This window comes from Euleptes europaea, chromosome 7 (genome assembly GCF_029931775.1).
Source record: "Euleptes europaea isolate rEulEur1 chromosome 7, rEulEur1.hap1, whole genome shotgun sequence".
Taxonomy (NCBI): domain Eukaryota; kingdom Metazoa; phylum Chordata; class Lepidosauria; order Squamata; family Sphaerodactylidae; genus Euleptes; species Euleptes europaea.
The window spans coordinates 9,760,439-9,783,333 of NC_079318.1; the positions used below are offsets into that span (position 1 = coordinate 9,760,439).

At 44.3% G+C, this 22,895-nt stretch overlaps 1 protein-coding gene across 1 annotated transcript in view; it reads left to right on the forward strand.

Moving 5' to 3' along the window:
• The window catches only part of UST (uronyl 2-sulfotransferase), a 160,943-nt gene that overhangs the window by 28,787 nt on the left and 109,261 nt on the right, over positions 1 to 22,895 (forward strand). Inside the window, exon 2 of the mRNA XM_056852620.1 lies at positions 7,471 to 7,541. Coding sequence (XP_056708598.1) covers positions 7,471 to 7,541 — 71 coding nt within the window. The remainder of the gene's footprint in view (positions 1 to 7,470; positions 7,542 to 22,895) is intronic.

The following is a 22,895-nucleotide window of genomic DNA, read 5'->3' on the forward strand; positions in this document are numbered from 1 at the left end:
TCTTAAAATCCATTTGCCTATTGAAAGGCATTGCTGCCAGGTTTTGGTATATATGAAGTGTTTGCGTGTGTGTGTGTGCACAATACAAATGCATGAGAGAGTTGCATCAGTGAGAGCACCATATTTAGTGGTCTTCGCAGTTCTGGGGGCTAATAAAACTGACAAATACAGAATGGAAAGAGACGAGCAACAAAGTCAAGATCTTTTAGGAGGAAGGGAGATTCCTCATTAGTGTCCTGCTGCGTGACGTTATTCAGGGCCAAATTGGCCATGTGAGCAATATAATTAAAGTAGGTATTAGTGCCCTGCTATCCAATCCCCACATAGTGTAAACCCTAGATTGACAGTTGGGCTGTAGGGGACCCCTTCTTGTGGGATTTGTCCCGGAGCCTGAAACTAGCATTCCCATGTGTTGCGATGCCTGCTTTCTGCTTACGGTTTAGATGTGTAAAACAAATGCTCCATAAGAATCTAATCTCTGAACATATGATGATCTAAGACAGAATGCATAAATCTTTACAGAAATGTTTAGATAAATCCTGAAAAAACATTATTTCATATTTTTAAATATATCAATATCCTAAAAAGGTAGCTGTGTTTGTACTCTATGTGCAGACATGTTCATGGGCCTGTTTACTTGTATTGTTTTGACTGATAATGAATTCATATTTTTAAACAGAATGGGGAAAGAATACTTGAAACAAAGCAAGAAACAGTTCTGTAACAATGGCTGTGTTCTCTACACTGCCTTAATTACAGTGGGTTGTTTCCTCTTCAGAGTGTTTCTTCTTTATGTAGCATTCTTGTTTTTAATGACAATTACAGCTGGTTAATAGGAAAACTTAGCAAAAGACAAACATTGGGAAGAATGGCTATTAATACAATTTTTGACTGCCTGCCAGACAGCAGGGTTGTATGTTTTAAATACTAATACTTCACCCTTGGACATGATTCATTGCATATCTTGGTTATTGGAAAATATTTAATAAATGTTTAAAAATTACTGCATGCAAACACTATATATAAAAAGCAAATTAAAATAAAACCAAACCTATATTTTAACATCCTGGTTTTTAATTCAGATGTCTCTGAAATAGTTATGTCTATGTTCTAGGCTAGAGTATATGAGGTCCATAGCTTTTGAGTTGGAACTTTGTAGGAACAACACAGAGAAAGGAACAACTTTTTAGGAACAACGCAGATTTCACAGGCTCCCCCCCTCCTGCATCACACACTTTAAAAAAAGGCAGAAAAACAGCAACCTCAGTGTACTTTTTAATAGTAGTTGACACATGCATATCTTTCTGTCTAAGGGGTTTTTTGCTCACTGGGAACTCTTTATATTTTAACAAAAACTATCCACGCAGAGGAAACTCAAATACATATAGCTAAAAGTTGTGTGATTTCCCCAAACAGTCTTAAAAGTGTTTCCTGTATAAACTGTAATCTGAAAGTGCTTATGGCCTTCTTTCACCCACCCATCCACAAGCCAGTCTTCACATCTCTAGAAACCTAGATAATTAGAAAAATGTAGACTCAACTTTAGCTATTTTAAACCACAGAATCTATATTCATTTTCAATGTATATTAATTTTAGTGCTGTCTTTCCTGTCTTCTAGGTATCTGTTTAAAACATTTGTCCTCTTTAACTACCTTAGATTTAGACCTTCAGCAAGATTTGCCGTTTCTTCATGAAAATTTTTCTTCTTTCTCTTAAATATTGTTGCCAAAACTCTGGTTATTGTGTTACGCCAACTCTTGATTTTTACATGCATACTTTTAAAACTTGCCACTGTAAGTTTTTTATTGTTCATCACTCTGCTGCTGAGATGACTAAGACTACTGATCGCAATACCTTTTATGTTTTTATAGATTCCTCTAGAGTTTTAAAATCTTCTTATCCAACCATACATAAAATCTTATGTCTTTCTGCGTCCTGTGATCTTTGCTCTTATAAATCTTCCTCTTGTTTTCCTTTCAAGGCTTCCTGTTCCCGTCCTGTGATTCTCCTTCTTTACTTCAAGAACTTCTCAAACTGCCAACTTCAAATATGAGTTTTCAGATTTATTCTTCACATCTCATAATAATGGATAAATACAAGAAGGAGATAAATAATGACTTGTTATATAGAGCATTCACGTGTTTTCTGTTTCCCAGAGAGTGCTGTCAAAGAATATTTGAAAATGGGAGGTCTCCTGAGAAAGGTTGACAACATAACTCCTGTTCCACCACCATGACCTCCTCCCTCACCACCTTTTAGAAGGGCCATACTATTCCTGTGGTGTCATAATTTGTCTGTAGTCCTTAAATTGTCTCTAAGCCACTTTTGTGGGTCTTTGATTGCAGTTCTTGATATTTAACTCCTTGACTTCTGTTTGACCCTGTCCTATGTATCTTAAATCTACCTTTTGATTGCACATTCCTGTGCTATTCTCTTCCACAAAATGTTGTTTGTATTATCTCCTAAAGACACCTTCTGCAAAGCGGATACTGCGTTATCTGCTGACAATTGTGTGAGAGATATGGCAACTTTTCTCTTTATAACCTCAAGGAAAAATTACATTTTCATTTCCCCCTTCTTTAAAGTGTGAAATGGCAGATGAATAGCCAATGGCTATTAAATATAGGAAAAGGAGGGGGGAAGGAAAAAGTATTACAAAAGTGATAAGGGGGAAAATTTGGCTGCAGGAGAGAATAGGGTTATTTATGCCTGTGTGGGAAATAGGGAGAAATGCAAAATAATTAAATAAAGGGTTGGGCTACAAAACCTAAAGCATAAAACTGATTAAGCAAAACTGGAAACCTTTTAAAAAGTTGCTTAAATATATTTGTGAGAGCATCAAGGTGCAAAGTGGTTAACGATTCTTTTAAAATACAATGATTCTGATCTACATTAGTTTAACATTATATTTTGTATAACATTTTTGTATATATGTCATGATATTCCCATTTGGGTATTATGAAATTGTCACTTTAAATAGTGTTAAATAACCTGTTCAGTTGAATGCAATCTTGGAATTATGTATGCCACATTTTTTTCCCCTTCCAAAAAAAAAAAAAAAAAGCTGCCAGCCTAAGGAACAGAAATTCTAAAAGAATTAGTGATGCAAGGAAAAATGGTTACTTATAAAACGGGTAATATGAGAGCTCTTACTTAAGAGTAATAGCTAATACATTTTATAGCTTTGAAGAAGAGCTGTGTCCAAGAAAAATTGTATTGTTACCGGCAATTCACTTAAGCATTCAATTAGATTATCAGTACTGTGTAGGAACTGTAAACATCTCATCTTCTGTACATTTAATGGAAGTTTTTATTTGAGGTTGCAGCATAGTTCATGTTTCTTGCCCAAGAAAGCTCTTGCCCCATTTTTTTCCCCAAATACTAGTCAGCTCCCACTCTTCAGTCAAGGTAGCTAGGTGCACCCAACATATCCTGGCTTCAGATTCAGTTCTGAAATTGAAACTGCTTTGGTGACATTAGTGATTGGACTGCACTGCAAATCAACAGGGAAATGCCCCTTTGTTATCTTGACCCTGTTGGTGGATCTCATAAACTATAGTGACTTTCTGAATTGTCTGGCCAGGATGGGCCTGAGAAAAGATGTTCGACACTGTTTGATTCTTTCCTGGGTGTCAGAGGGTGGTGTTCAGAGCCTGTGCCTCCACTGTTTAGTCCATAGGGTACCACATAGGGTTTATTTTGTATCCTGCTGTTTGACACCAACATCAAACTTTAGGGGGAGATTTGGTGTGCAGTGATGCCGGTACATTGATGACATGCCACTCTTTCTCCCCTTTTTATCAGATTCTGGGAAGTAGTTCTGAACCTTCATTTGAGACCAATAATGGACTGAATGAGGGTGACCAAGTTTAAACGTAATCCAGAGAAGATAAAAATATTATTATTTGGGAATACATCTGATCTTGCAGAATTTATTCAGCCTGTGTTGTGTAGTATTGCATTTTCCCTTAAGACTCAGGCCTGCTGTTTGGGCATGCTCTTAGGTACTGCTTTTAGATGCTCAGTTGACAGCAGTGGCTTGGAATATATTTTATCACTGTAGACTGATTTGCCAACTGCAGCCTTTCCCAGAGATCCACCTAGTGACAAGGAAGGGCCTTGTCCTTAGTGCTGCTTATGAACTCCTTCCCAAGGATATGGACTTTGCTCCATCCCTGGGAGCATTTGAGCAACATGCAAAGGAGAAATTCTTCTGGAGAACTTCTGGGGATCCTTTATTCGTAATGGTGTGTTCTCAGGGCCAGCTCCAGGTTTTTGAAGGCCCTGGGCAAGAGACTATAACTGGGCCCTCTTCCTCATTTTGAATTCCTGTTGGGCAGAAAGACAGGGTACAAATGAAGTAAATAAATATCTCAAAAGAACCCTACGGGGTAGGTTGGAAAAAGCTATAGTGACTCAGTCAAGATTACACAGTGAGTTTAGATTAAGGCTGAGAGATGAATTTTTTAAAATTTAGCCTTAAAGGTTTGTGTCTAACACTATCCTTAAATGGTTCTCACTGATAATTTTTCCAAACCCCACTATAGTACATGCTGCAGGTAAACCAGTGCAAAGGCTGGTTAACTATTGGACAGTATTTTGTTATGACAAGGAAAAGAAAGTGATTGCATGGTGTTTTGTTCATACTCAGAATGTAAAAATTAGATCTCAGTAAAAAGAATTAACCAAAACAATAGGAAAATGCCCTATTTATTAAGACTAAAAGTCATGGCTAGATTTTGAATTGTATTTTAAAAAGTAATTTCCTCACAATTTCATCATAAATCTGCAATTTAAAATTACCTCAAAATGTATTGTCACATTTTGTTAATCCTAGAAGTACAATGTGTCAGAAAATCTCAGTCTTTTTTGTGCACATATCCTGGAGCTTCACCAAGTAGCACTGAGCCATCTAAGCTCTGTGTCAGTTTTCACTATCAAAGGTACAGTCAGAGGTACCTGAATTCCTAGTCTTTACCAGTGCAGACTAAACATGCCATGTCTAATAGTAGAATGACGGCCCCTGGGAACAGTAGAAGTGTTATGCAACTGGAATGACAGGTCCCAAAGTGCAATAACCTCCCCTTGGTGTAAGAGAAATTTTTTGGGCCTGGAATGACAACCCCCAGAGTGGAATGATGCCCCCTAGGAGTAGCAGAAGTGTTCTTGGACTAGAACAACAAGTTCTAGAGAGGAATGATGGTCCTTGGGAGAAGGAGAAAAGTTCTAGGATTGGAATGGCAGCCCCTGTGATTGAAATCAGTATTCTGCACCTGTAATCATAAAGCTTTGAGTGGAATGAAATACCTTACACTGATTTCAGTCAAAGAGGCCGTCATTCTACTCTGGGATCTGTCATTCCAGTTCAGAACACGTCTGCTACCCCCAGGCACCATCTATTCCCAGGGGCCGCCATTCCATTTTGGGGGCTGTCATTCCAGTCACAAAACACTCATGCTATTCCTATGGGTCATCATTCCACTCTTGGGGCTGTTATTCCAGGCCCAGAACACTTGTGCTACTCCCAAGGGCCATCATTCTGTTCTGGGAGCTGCCATTCCAAGCCCAGGCTGTCATTCCAGTTCCAGAACACTTCTGCTACTCCCAGAACACTCATGCTACTCCCCGGGACCATAGTGCCATCATTTGAGTCCCAGAGCAGTCTATCTGGGCCCAGGAATCTTAATCCAAAATCCATTCCGCATTTTCATTGCAACTTTTTTGTGCTGTAATGTATTTCAGTGGAACCCATGCAAGTCAGTTGGCATTCCTGGCTCCCATTATATCCAATTGAAGCCTTCAGCCCGGCTTCTATCTCTCTCTCACACACACGCACACGCGAAGCCAGGCTGAAGGCTTCCGGCTTCTCTCTCACACACATACAGCCGGGCTGAGGGCTTCCGGATTCTCTCTCTCTCACACACACACAAACACGTACGTTCATGAAGCCGAGCTGAAGGCTTCCGGCTTCTGTGTCACACACACAGACACACACATGTGTGAAGCCGGGCTTCCGTCTTCTCTCTCTCTCTCTCTCTCTCTCTCTCTCTCTCTCTCTCTCTCTCTCTCTCTCTCTCTCTCTCTTTCTCTCTCTCTCTCTCTCTCTCACACACACACACACACACATGCACGCAGCCGGGCTGAAGGCTTCTGGCTTCTCTCTCTCTCTCTTTCTCTCTCTCTCTCTCTCTCACACACACACACAAACAAACAAACATCAGCCCGACTTCTCTCTCTCTCTCTCTCTCTCTCTCTCTCTCTCTCACACACACACACACACACACACACACACACACAGCCAGGCTGAAGGCTTCCGGCTTCTCTCTCTCTCTCTCTCTCTCTCACACACACACACACGGGCTGAAGGCTTCTATCTCTCTCTCTCACACACACACGAAGCCAGGCTGAAGGCGTCTATCTCTCTCTCACACACACGCACGTGCGCAGCCGTGCTGAAGGCTTCCGGCTTCTATCTCTCTCTCTCTCACACACACATACACACACACACACACGAAGCCAGGCTGAAGGCTTCCTGCTTCTATCTATCTCTCTCACACACACAAACATGCGCATGAAGCCGGGCTGAAGGCTTCCGGCTTCTCTCTCACACACACAGACACACACACACATGTGCAGCTGAGCTGAAGGCTTCCAGCTTCTCTCTCTCACGCACACACACACCAACACGCAGCCCAGCTTCTCTGTCTGTCTCTCTCTCTCTCACACACACACATACACACACACACACACACACACACACACACACACACACAGCCAGGCTGAAGGCTTCCGGCTTCTATCTCTCTCTCTATCTCACACACACACACGGCCTGGCATCTCTCTCTCTCTCTCTCTCTCTCTCTCTCTCTCTCACACACACACACACACACACACACACGGCTCGGCTTCTCTTTCTCACACACACACGGCCCGGCTCTCTCTCTCTCTCTCTCTCTCTCTCTCTCTCTCTCTCACAGACACACACACACACACACACACACACACACGTGTGTGCTCTTGCAGCCGGGCTGAAGGCTTCCTGCTTCTCTTTCTCTCTCGTGCTCTCTCTGTCACGCTCACAAACATGCGGCTGAAGGCTTCCGACTTCTCTCCACCACCACCACACATACGCAGCTGGGCTGAAGGCATCCAGCTTCCCCACACACTCGTGTGGCCCAGAACAGCCGGGCTGAAGGCTTCCCGCCTCCAACAGCAACGATGGCAGCGGCGGTGACTTCTGCGGGAGAGTCCGCTGGCCGCTACAAGTGATGTTGCAGGCCTTAAATGGCCCGCGGGCCGGAGATTCCCCACCCCTGATTTAAGTATTCCTAAATCCAGTCTTTGTTTATGAAGATTAAGGGTTAAGTAAATCTCTACTCATATGTTAAGTAAATAGTCATTGTACTTCCTTGGTTTTATCTAAGCCATTGTTGCATTCTTACGGTCCTGTGTTTGTCACTAATTCCTAGCACTTTTTTTCTTCAACCCTCCTCTAGGAAATTCCACTTATTTGGATGACCATGGACCACCCCCTCGAAAGGTGAGATGCTTTTGTCTTTTATATCTAGCCAAATTCTGCTGTAAGCATCTCCAGTTTCTTATGTATGGTACTCTTATGAATGGAACCTATTTCACTGTGGAAATTGATATGCTGCAACACCCAGACACTCTTGTAGATGCTCTTGTTCAACAAGTGATGGAATGTACTGCCACTTCTTCAATGCTACCAGCCTATTTCCCCAAACTTATCCTATGGCAGTAGAAGCATTAAGCTTAATACCTGTATGGTTTCCACCTTTGTCTCCTGAAAGCATGAGAAGTGTAGCTCATTCTATTTGAGTTGGGAAGCTCTAAGAATTAAATTACTCCTGTTTCCAAGGGTATTGGAGGATCATTGAAACCTTTAAGCTTTGGGGTTTATGTTGTAGGAAGGTTTCTATTCATTGTCCATGCCAGTGTGGGCAAGTTTGAGAAAAGGGAGGGTTTGCAGGGTGAGTGGAGACAAGGAAAGCCTCTAAGCCCGGTGTGTCAAACTCAATTATTATGAGGGCCGGATATGACATAAATGTCACTTGGTCAGGTCGGGCCAGGCCATGCCTTGCGAGCCCAGATCGAGGGGTGGTGGTGGCTTGTGGGCCGGATTAGAGCTCTCAAGGGGCTGGATCCAGGTCCCCAGGCCTTATATTTGACACCCCTGTTCTAGGCCCTACAAAAACACAGCTGTGTCGTAATTGATTGAGTTTTTATAATTTATTACAGTGTGCACAGTGTAACGTTAATTGGCTCAAGCTGAAGAAGACTACTGCCGAAACAGAAAATCATCCGGATTCCTGTCCTATCTATTGTATACATTGTGTTTTTGTCACTGTAAACAAAATATTATTGTACATATTACGTCGTTGTCATTGCAAACAATAATTTACCAATACTAATTGGCCACAAATTGTGAGTTTTTCATAGTTTTTCATAAAATCTTTTTGAAACAATTGAATCAAACAGAAAAAGATCTCTAAGAAAACAATGCAGTGGGGCTAGGAAATACAGTCTGAGAATTGGAGAAGCTCCCTCATCACAAGTTTCAGCCTGAAGTATCTGAAGCTGGTAAATGTGTTCAGTTGTCTTTGAATCCTGTAACAACATAATTACAAAGCTTGTGGCAATTGTGAATTTTCACTTTTTTCTGTCTCTTGAGGTAAAATTGTCAGTACTTCCATGATTCCTTTAAGTCAGGGGTGGGGAACCTTTTTTCCACCAAGGGCCATTTGGATATTTATAACATCATTCGCGGGCCATACAAAATTATCAACTTAAAAATTAGCCGACCAAGCCCCAAGAATGGCCCCCGAGCCACCCCACCCCTGCTTTAAGTGCTATTTTCTGTTTTTACCAGAATGCAGCTGCTTAGACTGTACTTTGAAGAAGACCAGCAAGGGAGGTAGTGGTTATTGAACACCTATGAACCTCTTAAGAATCAGCCTCTCCTGCATTGTTTTTTTTTTAATATTTTTTTTATTTTCTACTTAAATCACATTCAGTTCCATCATTCAATTTAACATAATTGTACACCATAAACAATATTTATCTAAACAATATAAATTCTAACTTGTTGACTTCCCCTCTCCCCTCTTCTATCTGATCTCTGTTCTCCCCTTTGTATTTAAATTCTAATTCATTATAGCATTTCATTTATAAATTTAATTACATATCTTTTCGACTTAAAATCTGAATATTAACATTATTTCTAGTTTAATCAGTTGAATTAGATCAAAACATAACCTTTTATATTTCCCAAGTTAAATTCATTTACACAGTATGTTATCCATGCCTCCCATTCTCCCACAAATTCCATATTCTCCTTTTGATTTACTAATGCAGTAAGTTTAGCCATTTCTGCTAGTTCCAACATTTTATTAATCCAGTCCATCTTATCCGGTGTCTCAGACAATTTCCATTTTGCTGCATAAACCAATCTTGCAGCTGTAGTGGCATATATCAAAAAAGATCTCTGAGTCAGTATAGATTCCGGTATGATACTTAACAACATCATTTCCGGAGTTTTAGGGATGTTTTGTTGTATTATCAGTCTTAATTCATTATAAATCATATCCCAAAAGTTCTTAGCTTTTTCACATAGCCACCATACATGATGAAAAGAACCAATCTCATCTTGACATTTCCAGCAATTTGGTGACATTGTTCTATACATTTTAGCTAACTTTTTTGATGTCAAATACCACCTGTAGATCATCTTGTAAATATTCTCTCTTAACGGTTGTGAAAGTATATTTCATATCTCTTGACCAAAGTCTTTCCCATCTATTCAAAGGAATGTTATAACCCAGTGTCTGTGCCCAAGTTATCATCGTAGGTTTGATTTGATCTTGTTCTGTATATATTAAACAACATCTTGTACATCTTTGAAATTAGATGATCTTTGTTATCCAAAAACATTTGTTATAAAGTTGATTTATCTTTAGTAAAACCTATTTTCATATCCTGTATATATACAGATTTTATCTGATGATATTGAAACCAAGTCAGATGTTCTTTTAGGTCTTCATGATCCTTTAGGGCACATTTATTGCCCCCCCCCCATAACAATAGGTCCTGGTATGTTACAAATTGAGATGGTCTCAGTGGTCGTAATGTTAACATTTCTTGTGTAGAGATCCATAGAGGTGTTCTGGTTTCTAAAAGATGTTTATATCTTAACCAAGTTTTTATTAAGGAAGATTTTACAATATGATGTTGAAAAGCCGTATGGTTTTTAAGTTTATCATACCATAAGTAACCATGCCACCCAAATCTGTTGTCAAAACCTTCTAAATCCAATAACCGTGTATTTTTTAATTGTATCCAGTCCTTTAGCCATACCAAAGCCGATGCTTCCGCATATAATTTAAAATTTGGAAGAGCAAATCCTCCTCTTTCTTTAGAGTCGACCAAGTATTTATAGGCAATTCTAGATTTTTTTCCCTTGCCAAACAAAATTCAGCAAGTCCTTCCTCCACACATCAAAGTATTTTTTTTGTGTGTGTGTAATTATTGGCAAATTCTGAAACAAAAACAACAGTCTTGGTAAAATATTCATTTGTATTACTGAAATACGACCCAAAAAAGAAATATTTTTATTGGACCACAATATGTCTTTTTTAACTAATTCCCATAGTTTAACATAGTTGTTAACTATTAAGTCTTTACTTTTGTTTGTAATCCAAATGCCTAAATACTTTACTTTGTTTGTTTTCTCCCATCTTGAAGTATTTATAAAGTCTTTTTGTTCTTCTTTTGAGAGATTCTTAAACAATATCTGAGTATTATCTTGGTTGATCCTAAATCCAGAGACTTCACCATATTGCTTCAGTATATCCAACAAATTGTTTATAGATTGATTCGGGTCACTCAGAATGAATAGTAAGTCATCTGCAAAAGCTCTCATTTTGAATTCTTGTTTGTTTACCATGGATTGCGTCTATATCACGTATCTTACAACATAATGTTTCCAAAGTCAAAATAAAAAGCAGAGGAGAAAGCGGACATCCTTGTCTAGTTCCTTTTTGTATTTCACAATTATCTGACATGGATTCACTAATATTTTGGCTTTTTGCATATTGTAAATAGCATCAATCCCCGTGCGAAATCTTACACCAAAATTCATTTTTTCCAAAACTTTTTTCATATATTTCCATGAAACCATGTCAAAGGCCTTCTCAGCATCCAAAAAAATAAAAGCAGCTTTATGTTGATTATTTTGTTCATAATATTCCATTGCATCTAATAAAATTCTCAGATTGTCTTTTATCAGTCTTCCAGGGACAAAGCCCTCTTGGTCTTCATGAATCAAGGTTGTAATAAATTGTTTTAGGCTATTCGATAATATAGAAGCATATATTTTGTAATCCACATTTAATAGAGAGATTGGTCTATAGTTACTCTTTCCGGGTCTTTTCCAGCTTTATGGATTAACGATATAAAAGCATGAGACCACGTCTCAGGAGAATGTCCCGTATCTAATATCGTGTTACATACCTTTAAAAACGGATTCTTCAGATCATCTTTAAACAACTTAAAAAACAAAGCTGTAATTCCATCTGGGCCAGGTGTTTTGTCTGTTTTCTGTTTAGATATTGCTTCTTCTATTTCTGTTGTTGTGATTGGACCATCCATAGCTTTATGTTGTTCGGAGGATAACTTGTTGATATTTACTGTTTTCAAATATGTATCCATTTTTTTCTGAAATAAGATCTTTTTGGTATAGTCTGGTATAAAATGATACAAATTCTTTCTGTATGTCTGTTGTAGTATAAACCGGTCCTTTTTCAGTCTGTATTTTACTGATTATCTTCTTCTGCATAGAGTCTCTTAACTGGCCAGAAGTTTGCCTGGACGATTTGCATGTTCAAAGTATCTTTGCTTCGCATATTTCATATTTTTATTCATTTCTTCCATAACCACCAGATTGAGTTGATGTTTGACAACCTTAATCTTTAGCAGAATATTTTACCTCTGGTCTTCTTTAGATTCCATTATAAGTTGTTGTTCTAAATTTTGTAATTCCCAGAGTATATCATTTGTTTGTTGTAGTTGTTTTTCCTCCATGCAGTGTTCTTCTGAATCATAAATCCTCTCAACACAGCTTTAAAAGCATCCCAAATTATATTTAAACTGGTTTCTCCATTCATATTGATCTCAAAAAAATCCTTAATAAGAGTATGTATTTCTTTTTTTATTTTGTCCTCTCGTAAAAGTGTCATTCAACCTCCATCTGAATGCTTGTCTATTATTCCATTCGAAATAAACCGGATTATGGTCTGAAAAAGTTCTTGGTATTACTTGTACCTTGCGTAATTGCATAAATATAGATTTACTTGCCCATATCATGTCAATACGGGAGTGTGAGTCATCTCTTGTGGAATAGAAGGTGCCTCTCCTGCATTGCTTTTGACTCTGGCATTAAGGCCAAAAGCAGTTTTTGGGGGCAGGGGGCTGTGCCAACAGGAGAATGAAATCATGTAACAGGTAGTTCTGCCTTTAGAATTATTCTACCTACCTTATTCTTCAACCTCCCTTTACAGATGGAGATCATAGTATCATAGAGTAGGATGGGGCCAAACAGGCCATCTAGTCCAAACCCCTTCTCAATGCAGGATCAGCCTAGAGCAGGGGTGGGGAACCTTTTTCTGCCAAGGGCCATTTGCACATTTATAACATCATTCGGGGGCCATAATCAGGTGTAGATCTCCCGGCGGGAGGGAGGCTAGGGTTGCCAGGTCTGCAGCCACCACCTGGAGGTTGGCAACCCCAGGGGAGGCAACGCAGAGAAGGCCTGGAGGGGGCCCTCGCTCCCCCTGTCCCCCCCCCCTCCCAGGCGGGAGGGCAGCCAGTGGTGGGCCCGAGCAAACGAGGCTCCAGGGGGGCGCAGCCCGCAGTCAATCCACAGGGAAGGAAGGAAAACAGAGAAAGGAAAAGGGAGGAAGGGGGAAAAGGAGAAAGAAATGGAGGGAGGGGGAGAAAGAAAAGTACGGAGGGAGACTGACAAAGAGACAGAAAAAGAGGGAGAGAGGGAGAGAAAGGAGAGTGACAGAAAAAGAGGAAGAAAAGAAAGAAAAGCCTTCCCCCCGACACACACACCCGCGCATGCTGGCCCCACGCGACCAGGCCCCAGCCTCCACGCCTTCCCCCCCACACACACACACGCACCCGGCCCCGGAGATCCCGAGGGCCCTGGAAAATGTCCTTGGGGGCTGCATACGGCCCCCGGGCCTGAGGTTCCCCATCCCTGGCCTAGAGCATCCCTGACAATAGCTGGTCCAGCTGCTGCTTGAAGATTGCCAGAAAGGGGGAGTTCACCACCTTCGTAGGTAGCCAATTCCACTGCTGAACTACTCTCACTGTAAAAAAAATTCTTAATGTTGGTACCTTTCTGCCTGTAATTTATACCCATTGTGAGAGATCCCCCCTCTCTGAGTTTGCTTCTCCAAATCAGTTGCTCAGACGTTGATACAGAAACAATAGATTTATTGAAGCCTTCAGGAGATGAGACAGGCACAGGTAGAAAGTTGCAAGTGAGGGGCTATACGGGTTTACAGAATATATTGACTCCAGGGCACTGGGGCACTGGGGTTCACACTTATTGTTATGGGAAGTTACAAGCTTGGCATAATACAAAACATCAGACGGATCCCAGGAAGTCTGGTGCGGCTATCACACTTCCAAGGCCGCACCGGCCTGAGGGAGAGCATGGGACTCTTAATCCCAGGGTCGTGGGTTCGGGCCCCACGTTGGTCGCCACTCCCTTGAGAGCCTCAAGATTCTTGTGATCTGTGCACACTTCGAACGGCAGCTCGGCCCCCTCCAAGAAGTGTCTCCATATGGTAAGGGCATGTTTGACCGCTGCTGCCTCCTTCTCCCAAATGGCCCAGTTGATTTCGGACAGGGAAAACTTCTTGGAGAAGTAGGCGCATGGTTTCAACCGTCCCCCCTCATCCCTCTGCAATAGGGCCCCGCCCATTGCTACATCCGAGGCATCCACCTGCACCACGAAGGGCTTGGTGCAATCCGGGTGAGCCAAAACGGGTTCGGATGAAAAAAGTAGCTTTAAACGTTCAAAAGCTTGCTGGCACTGGGGAGACCATTGCAGACGGGCTGAGGGGAGTGCGGCGCTAGCCCCCCTGTCCTTGGTACGCAACAGGGCAGTGAGGGGAAGAGCAACTTGGGCAAAGTTGGGAATGAAATTCCGGTAAAAGTTGGCAAACCCCAAAAACTGTTGAAGTTGGCGGCGGGTAGTGGGGGTTTCCCAGTCCCGCACCGCCTGGACCTTGGCGGGGTCCATTTCCAACCCTTGGTGGGAAATCACATACCCCAGAAATGTAATAGAAGGTTGGTGGAATTCACACTTGGACACCTTAGCATACAGTTTGTGCTCCCGCAGCCGCTGGAGCACTTCTCGCACTAGGCGCACATGTTCGTCCATGGTCTCAGAGTAAATAAGAATGTCATCGAGAAATACCACCACCCCCCGAAACAGCAAATCATGCAAAACTTCATTAATTAATTGCATAAAGACACTCGGAGCCCCCGAAAGTCCGAACGGCATGACCAGGTACTCAAACATCCCAAAACAACTGGAAAAGGCCGTTTTGGGTTCGTCTCCTTCTTTGATGCGAATGCGGTGGTAGGCTTCTACCAAGTCCAGTTTGGTGAAGATTCGGCCCTCCTTTAATTGTGCTAGAAGGTCAGGAATAAGAGGGAGGGGGTAAGCATTAGACTGGGTGACTGCGTTCAGTCTGCGAAAGTCAATACACAGTCTTAAATCTCCCGTCTTTTTCTTTACAAAGAAAGCTGGGGCTGAATAAGGAGCCTTGGAGGGGCGTATGAAACCCCTCGCCAGATTGACATCCAGATAGTCCCGCAATACAGTCTTTTCACTGGGGCTCATGGGGTAAACCTTTCCCTTAGACAGTTTGCCTTCCCCTACGATCTCGATGGCACAGTCCGTTTCTCTGTGGGGAGGCAGTTCGTCGCACTCTCTAACATCGAAAACATCAGCAAACTGCGAGTACTCAGAGGGTAATTGAGGAGAGACTGGGGCGGGGGACCCTACCAGTGCGGCGGCTGGAGTTCTGAGTACCCGTTCCTTGTCATGCAACCCACAGGGGTTTTCGGGGAAAGAAAGCACCCGTTTAACCCAATCAATGGAGGGATTGTGTCCCCTTAACCAGTTCATCCCCAATACCACAGGGGTTACAATAGGGGCGATGGTGAAATACAACCGTTCCCAATGTTCCCCCACGGACATAATCACGGCTGCAGTTCTGTGGGTCACAGGGCCCCGTTTAAAGTCACTCCCGTCCATTTGGGAAAAACGGAGGGGTCCCGGAAGCCGCTTGCGCCGGACACCCAACTTCTTGGCAGTTTCCTCATTTATCATGGTGCGGGCACACCCCGAGTCGACTAACGCGGGGACCTCTAACGGGGGACCCCCTTTGGGTAGGGATAGATGAACACGCACAAATACATTGTCCTCTTGGGCGCTTACCATCGGTGGAGCTCCTTGCACAACGATAGGGACGGTCTGCTGCGGAGCCCCCTCTACAGCAGACCGACGGCGTTTTTTGCCGGCTGTTCCCACTCTTCCTCCTCGCTGGAAGAGGGGGACGGGGTGGTGGCTTCCGGGGAGCCGTCCGAATCAAAGACGGTATTTGTAATCCGGGACCCCGATGGGACCGTAGAGTCGGATGCCCCATCCTGGGGGCGCGCGTGGAGAGCGGAGGGTGCGCCGGAGCGCCGGCTCAGTGGTCCACTTCTGCGGCGAGGCTGGCTGTCGGCGGCCGGTTTCGTCGGCTCGGCCTGGGTTTGGCGGGGGGGGGTCGGACGGCCGGAGCGAGAGGGGCATTGCGATGCAAAGTGACCCTTTCCCCCGCAGATCAGGCAGACGCCGGCCTCGAACCGCTTGCGGCGTTCCGCGGCCGAGAGACCCCCGCCACCCCCTTGCCGGAGTTCCCGGCCACGGTCACTTCGGGGCCTGGGGTCTCGCCCAAGCCGTTGCTTGGACAAGTTCAGGAGTTGCTTGCGATTCTCGATGTCAGCAGCATGGCGAACCCAACCTTCCACATCCGGGGGGTTCCCTTGCATGAAGGCCCAATGTTGGAGGTCTGGGTTGAGACCCTCCCTGAAACATTGTACCAAGGTAGCTTCACTCCAGTCCAGAATTCGGCTAGCCAGTGACTGGAACTCACTTGCATACTGCGCCACCGACTTAGTCCCTTGGCGCAGTTGCATCAGGGAGGCTTTAGCCCGCTCACCCAGAGTCGGGTCCTCAAAACGGTTTCGGAGTGCTACCATAAACTCGTCCAGGGTTCGCAGCACCGGCGAGCGGAGTTCATACTGCAACACCATCCAGGCAGCCGCCTCCCCTTGCAGTAAGGAAGCCACGTACTGCACCCGGGACTCCTCAGAAACGAAGGTTCGGCCTTGTTCCCGCATAAAAATGTCTACTTGGACCATAAAAAAGGTCAACTGGTCTCCCGACCCGTCATACGTGACTTTCAGGTCCCGACGGGCCGGGGGGGCAGGGGTTGCGGGCGGAACTACCGGCGCCCCGTCTGGGGGAGCACCGGCTGGAGGTTGCAACTTCAGCGCATCTAGGGCCGTGGCCATCTCACCCATTACGCGTTGCATGGTCTCCATCTGCTCCTGCATAGCCCGGCGGTCTTCCTGCCACTGCTTTCGTTCTTCCTCCATGAGGGCCTCTTTGCGGGCCGGGTCCCCTTCGAGTCCCGTGCTGGGAAAGGCCAACCGGCGATCCTTCGCCGCAGTCCGCGAGAGCGACCAGCCCTTGGGAGAGTCCAGCCAATAAGTAAGCCCCCGGGGACGTTCGTCCCGATCTTGGTCGGGGACGCGACCCTTCGGTTTCTTTGGCTTGGCTCCCTCCTCCTTCGGGTCCGGCTTCTCCGGCTCGTCCGGAGCCTTGGGGGCATCGGGGATAGGGGTGGTGTCCTCGTCGGCTGACATTCTGTCCAAAACGGTACAGCTGCAGTCCGAGAGGCAAGGACTTGCAACTTAATGTGAGAGATCCCCCCTCTCTGAGTTTGCTTCTCCAAATCAGTTGCTCAGACGTTGATACAGAAACAATAGATTTATTGAAGCCTTCAGGAGATGAGACAGGCACAGGTAGAAAGTTGCAAGTGAGGGGCTATACGGGTTTACAGAATATATTGACTCCAGGGCACTGGGGCACTGGGGTTCACACTTATTGTTATGGGAAGTTACAAGCTTGGCATAATACAAAACATCAGACGGATCCCAGGAAGTCTGGTGCGGCTATCACACTTCCAAGGCCGCACCGGCCTGAGGGAGTACTGGCCGGAAAACAGCGGGGGAGAAGATACATGGGCCATCAGGCCTGGCGCCTGAGACCAGAAGGTGTGAACTGCTTTTACGAGTTCACTGATAATACCGCAGGTGATGGAAAGCAGAGACACAAAGACAGAGACCCTCACACCCATTATACCTATTATCCTATCCTCTGCTACAAACAGGAGCAGCTCCCTGCCCTCCTCTAAGTGACAGCCATTCAAATTCTTAAAAAGAGCAATCATGTCCTCCCTCAACCTCTTCTTTTACAGACTAAACATTCCCAAGTCCATCAGCTTTTCTTCTTAGGGCATGGTCTCCAGGCCCCTGATCATCCTCATCGCTCTCCTCTGTACCCACTCCATTCTGTCCACATCCTTTTTGAAGTGAGGACTCCAGAACTGCACATAGTACTCCAGGTGCGGCTTGACCAATGCAGTGTACCGCAGGACTATGGCATCTTGTGATTTGGATGTTGTGACCCTGTTGATAAACCCCAAGACTGCATTAACCTTTTTTTGCTGCTGCATCACACTGACTGCTCATATTCAGTTTACACTCCACTTGTACCCCAAGATCTTGTTCACACACAGTGTTACCCAGAAGTGCATCCCCCATGCAGTATGTGTGCTTCTCTTCTTTGTTAACCAGATGTAGAATGCTTGTCCTTGTTGCATTGCATCTTGTTCACATCTGCCCACTTTTCCAGTGCATTCCCGTTGATTTCTATCTCTATCTTCTGAGGTGTTTGCTTCTCCCAATTTGGTGTCATCTGCAAATTTAATTAGTCCTTCCACCCCCTCATCCAGATCATTTATAAAAATATTGAAAAGTACTGGGCCCAGAACCGAGCCCTGTGGCACCCCACTGGACACCTCCCTCCAATCAGATGAAATGCCATTGGCAACTACTCTTTGTGTGTGGTTCTACAACCAGTTCCTTAACCACTTAACTATCCTAGAGTCTAGTCTGTCTGTAGTGCTCCAGCTTACCTATCAGAACATCATGTAGGACCATGTCAAAAGCTTGACTGAAATCAAGGAAAACAACATCAACAGCGATCCCACGATCCAGTAAGCTGATCACTCGATCAAAGAAGGAAACGAGGTTGGTCTGGCAGGACCTGTTAGGAACAAATCCGTGCTGGCTTCTCCAGATCATTGTGTTGTCCTTCAGATGCTTGCAGATTGACCCCTTTAAAATCTGTTCTAGTATCTTCCCTGGGACAGAGGTCAGACTGATTGGCCTGTAGTTTTCTGGGCCATCCCCCCTCTCTTTTTTTGAAGATTGGGATAACACTCACCCTCTTCCAGTCTTGTGGCACATCTCCCATCATCGGAGAGATTTTGACGATGATGAAAAAAGCCTCTACAAGCTCTCTAGAGAGTTCTTTGATCACTCTAGGGTGCATACCATCCAGCCCAGGGGATTTGTGCACATCCAATGCAGCCGGGTTCTTCTCAACAACCTCTCTGTTAATTTCAGCCAGCAGCCCGGATGCTGTTGCTTGCCTACTACCATCTCTAGATGAGCCTGTTCTCTTCTTCAGGGGGGAAAAACTGAGGCGAAATAGGCATTGAGATTGATTGAAGACTTTCTGGATTGGAAAGCCTCAAATCAAACTCCAGTTTGTCACCTGAATACAGGCATCTGGACAAATTTATTTCTTCCTGAAAACTAAATGTCTAAACTGAGATTAAACCAAGTTTTGGTATCCCAGGTTGTGGAGAGAAAATGGTTTTCAGTTTGTCCAGGAGGGTGCATTCAAACAAAGTGGCAAACGGGAGCTTGGTTCAAGGCTTTGGAAACTAGGGAGCTGGCTTTGCCCACGAAAGGGGGGTGTGTGAGAGATGGAACACAGAGCACATGAGCATAACAATAGACTTCGTTGCCTGTCAGAAGTAAACAGAGGTCTTTGGGTGGCGTCTGAATGTGCATAATGTATCTACCTGCAGGTCCTCAGAAACTGTTCTTTGGTTGAGTAGAGGTAACATCAGTTGTAACTTCTATGGTGTCAACTGAATGAAGTATTAAGCATGTCTGGCCACAGCTGAGAGCTAAATTATTACTTAAATCTGAGTTGGCATATTATTTTCTTGTGTGCTTTATTTAGTGCTCAGGGGAGGACTGTCAATAGGCTAAGTGCCGTAAAGATCATAAATTTGGAATCTTAAAAAGTATGTGTTTTGTAAGTAAATGTACATCTTACTTGGATTTTTGCAGTAGGCAAGAAAATGGCCGGGGACAGGAATTGTGTTGTTGCATCAATAGGGCTATTTACAAGACTGCAGAGACATTTCTTACACTTACCTATCTCCTTTCTCTTTTGTAGCCCTCTTTAAAGCTAGAACTTATTAGTAGCATGTAACAGTATATTTTCAATGTGAAATTTTCAATTCCTCCTTTGTCCTTTTGCAGGTCTAATATTATCCTATGTAGGGAAAACCTTGAGTCTTCTCTTAAAAACGGGAAGGAACAATAGGGATTGTGTCAAATGTTTCACTGTTATCTATTGTGGTCTTCAGGACCAAATCTATCTACCTTGAAAAGTGGTGTGCTATGACCTTTATTTTCACAGTGTGAGCCAGCTGTTGTGAGGAGCTAGAATGGAATCAAGTTGAGTTGATTGCCTGTGAAAACCATTAAACAATCTTTTTTGTTGTTCTCAGCTTAAGTCAGGCAGTTAATTTTCCTGCTGAATTATGCAGCAATGTTAATATGAAATGTCTTACTCTTTGAAGCATTTGTCTAAGCATTATTTGAAATAATCATAGGAGTAGCTGAGATGGTCCAAATCAGTTATGCTGGTAGTGGTACAGGGACAACCTCACCAATAGTTTTGATTTTATTTTCTGTTTATTTGATAAGTCAGTTGCATTGCCAATATGCAACTTTTACATACATACATATATATGTGTGTGTGTGTAAAATATATGTAATATCTGTCTGTCTATCGATATATAGAACTGAAATCTGCTATCAGATTGTAAATGGTAGCCCAGAGGTCTCCAGCATGGTGTATGCTAATACGTTCCCTGACTCCCAGGAGATATTTCACAAAAGCTCTAGAGATATCACTTTTGTATCAGCAAGGAATACACATTTGAAGCAGCTGCCTCTGTCATATGAGGATGTCTGACTTGGAACCTCCTTTGTGTATCCTCCCAACATTTTGCATTTGGGCCCAGCCCTCATGGTGTCCATGCTGTGATTGGTCCCCCCACCCCAATAGCAGCCATTCTCTTCAAAAAGTTACATGCCAGATCTCCAGTTGTCCTGGTATGTGATGCTTTATAAACTAGAAGGAAGTTTATTTCCTTCCCATCTACCTTGTATTTTGTATGTCACTATGTCTAGTTAGATGTTACTGGTATGAACTAGTAGTTCAACCTATTACTTCATGTGGTTCATTTGTAAGGCTGATGCAAGCCATTAGTGTTTTAAAACGCTGTCAGCCTGATGCTGTACATATGTACTTGGACGTAAACTACACAAAATTTAATGGAACCTCCAAGTAAGTTTGTGTAGAATTGTGTGTGGATATAAGCGGGTATTCTTTCAACTAATCCATACCAACTTTTACGGTACAAGCCTTTAGGATAACGTCATGCTCTTGTTTTAAAATAAGCACTTTTCAGCAGATATGTTCAGTGGAAACTTGAAAGCTATTTAATTATTTAAAACTCCATAGTCAGGCCACAAGCACTGTTATTAGATGGTCAGTAGTGATCATAAATCTCTTTCTGATTGGCCACTTGCCAAGTGAGGCCCATTGCCTCACTAAAATTCTTCACGTATTACAGAAAACTTGGAGGGCATCTCTTGCTTCATGTGAAGAAGGGAGAGAGGGACTTCACTCCAACCCTAAATTCAGTAGTATATATAGAGACGGTCATCTGTAGAATTCTGATATGGCATGGTGGGCGCAGCCACGAAATGGCTGCCAAAAGAGGCAGAGCCAACCACAGAATGGCTGCCACAGCTTACTTTCTGTCAAACATTTGAAGACCCTTGGGCTGTAGTGGCACCTACTGCCAAGGCAATGTTTCTAAAAATCCACACATCCAATCAGAAACTTGGCTAGGCAAAAACCTCACCTGGCCCCACGCACTTTCTAAAAACATTTTGAGGGCACCAAGAAAGGCGTCAGGAGGTGCCATGGGCACCATGTTGGGGACTCCTGCACTAGGCAATACTGGCTAGCTCAGGGATTGGGAACCTCAGTCCCCCGGGCCGTAAATGGCCCACGAGGACATTTTCAGTGGCCCCCAGGAGCTCCAGGCCCCTCCCATTGAAATGGGGCCCAGCACAGCCCTCCCCAAACTGTTCTGGAAGCCGCAGCCTGCAGGAACGCTGCGGCGCCCTTTAAACCTCCTCTCGCCGCCGGTCAACTGTTGGAGGGGAAGAGGAAGAAGTCAACCGCTTGTGCACGTGCGGGTGAGGCAGGAAGCCTTCAGCCCTGCTGGGCCCCGGGTGCTGCTGCCACTGGCGGAGACTTTGAGGGGGGCGGCAGGGAAGAGCGCAAACACACAGCTTTCCTCCCCGCATGCGCGCTCATCAGCAGGGCTGAAGGCTTCCTGCCTCGCCCGCGCACGGGCTGGTTTCTTCCTCTTCCCCCCTCCCTCCCTTCTTCTGGCTGCCCAACAGCTGACAGGCGGCAGGGAGGCCAGCAGCAATGAGGCCGGGCCTCCTCCTCCAGGTTCCCGCAGCTCCTCCTCGCCGCCTTCCTTCTCCTCGTCCCCCTCAGGCGGATCCCAAAAGTTCAGCTCCAGGCCGCCGCCTTTGTCCTCCTCAGGCGCCTCTCCCCGGCCGTTTTCGCCTGCCTCCTCCTCCTCCTCAGGGCGCTCGGGGAGGACCAGGCGGCCCCTCAGCATCTGCGCATCCGCCTGCCGTCTCCCTCTGTCCTTTCTTTCTCCCCCTCCCCCCTCTCCATTTCTTTCTTTCTTCCTTTCTTCCTTTCATCCTTTCTTCCCCAGTTCCTTCCTTCTCTTTCCTTTCCCACTTCCTCTTTCTTTCCCTCTCCATCCCTCCCCCCACTCTTCCTTCCTTTTTCTCCATCCCTCCCCCCTTTTTTTTTCTTTCTTTCTTTCTTTCTTTCTTTCTTTCTTTCTTTCTTTCTTTCTTTCTTTCTTTCTTTCTTTCTTTCTTTCTTTCTTTCTTTCCCTCCCCCTTCCTTCCTCTACTAGGATTGCCAACCTCCAGGTGGTGGTAAACCAAAGTTAGCGTGCTGCAGATAATTAGCAAACAGAGAAACAGCAACAAACTGCAAACAACACTTCTCCCCTGAGGCAAGGGCATCCTCAGAAGTGGGTTGTTTTCCCTCTCCATCTGGGTAGGCAGGACCAAAGACTTTGACTTCCTGTCCCCTTTGGCGGGAAAACAGCCTGCAGGAAGCCAGTCTTTGTCCTGCCTCCACGGGTAGAGCAGCAGATTTCGCACAGCTCCGTGCTTCTCAAATTACATAGGCGTAGTTAGGAGAGATTGTGTTCGTCTTTTCACCCTGTCAAATTGTAATAGTAAGTTGTGTATTCGTTTCCTC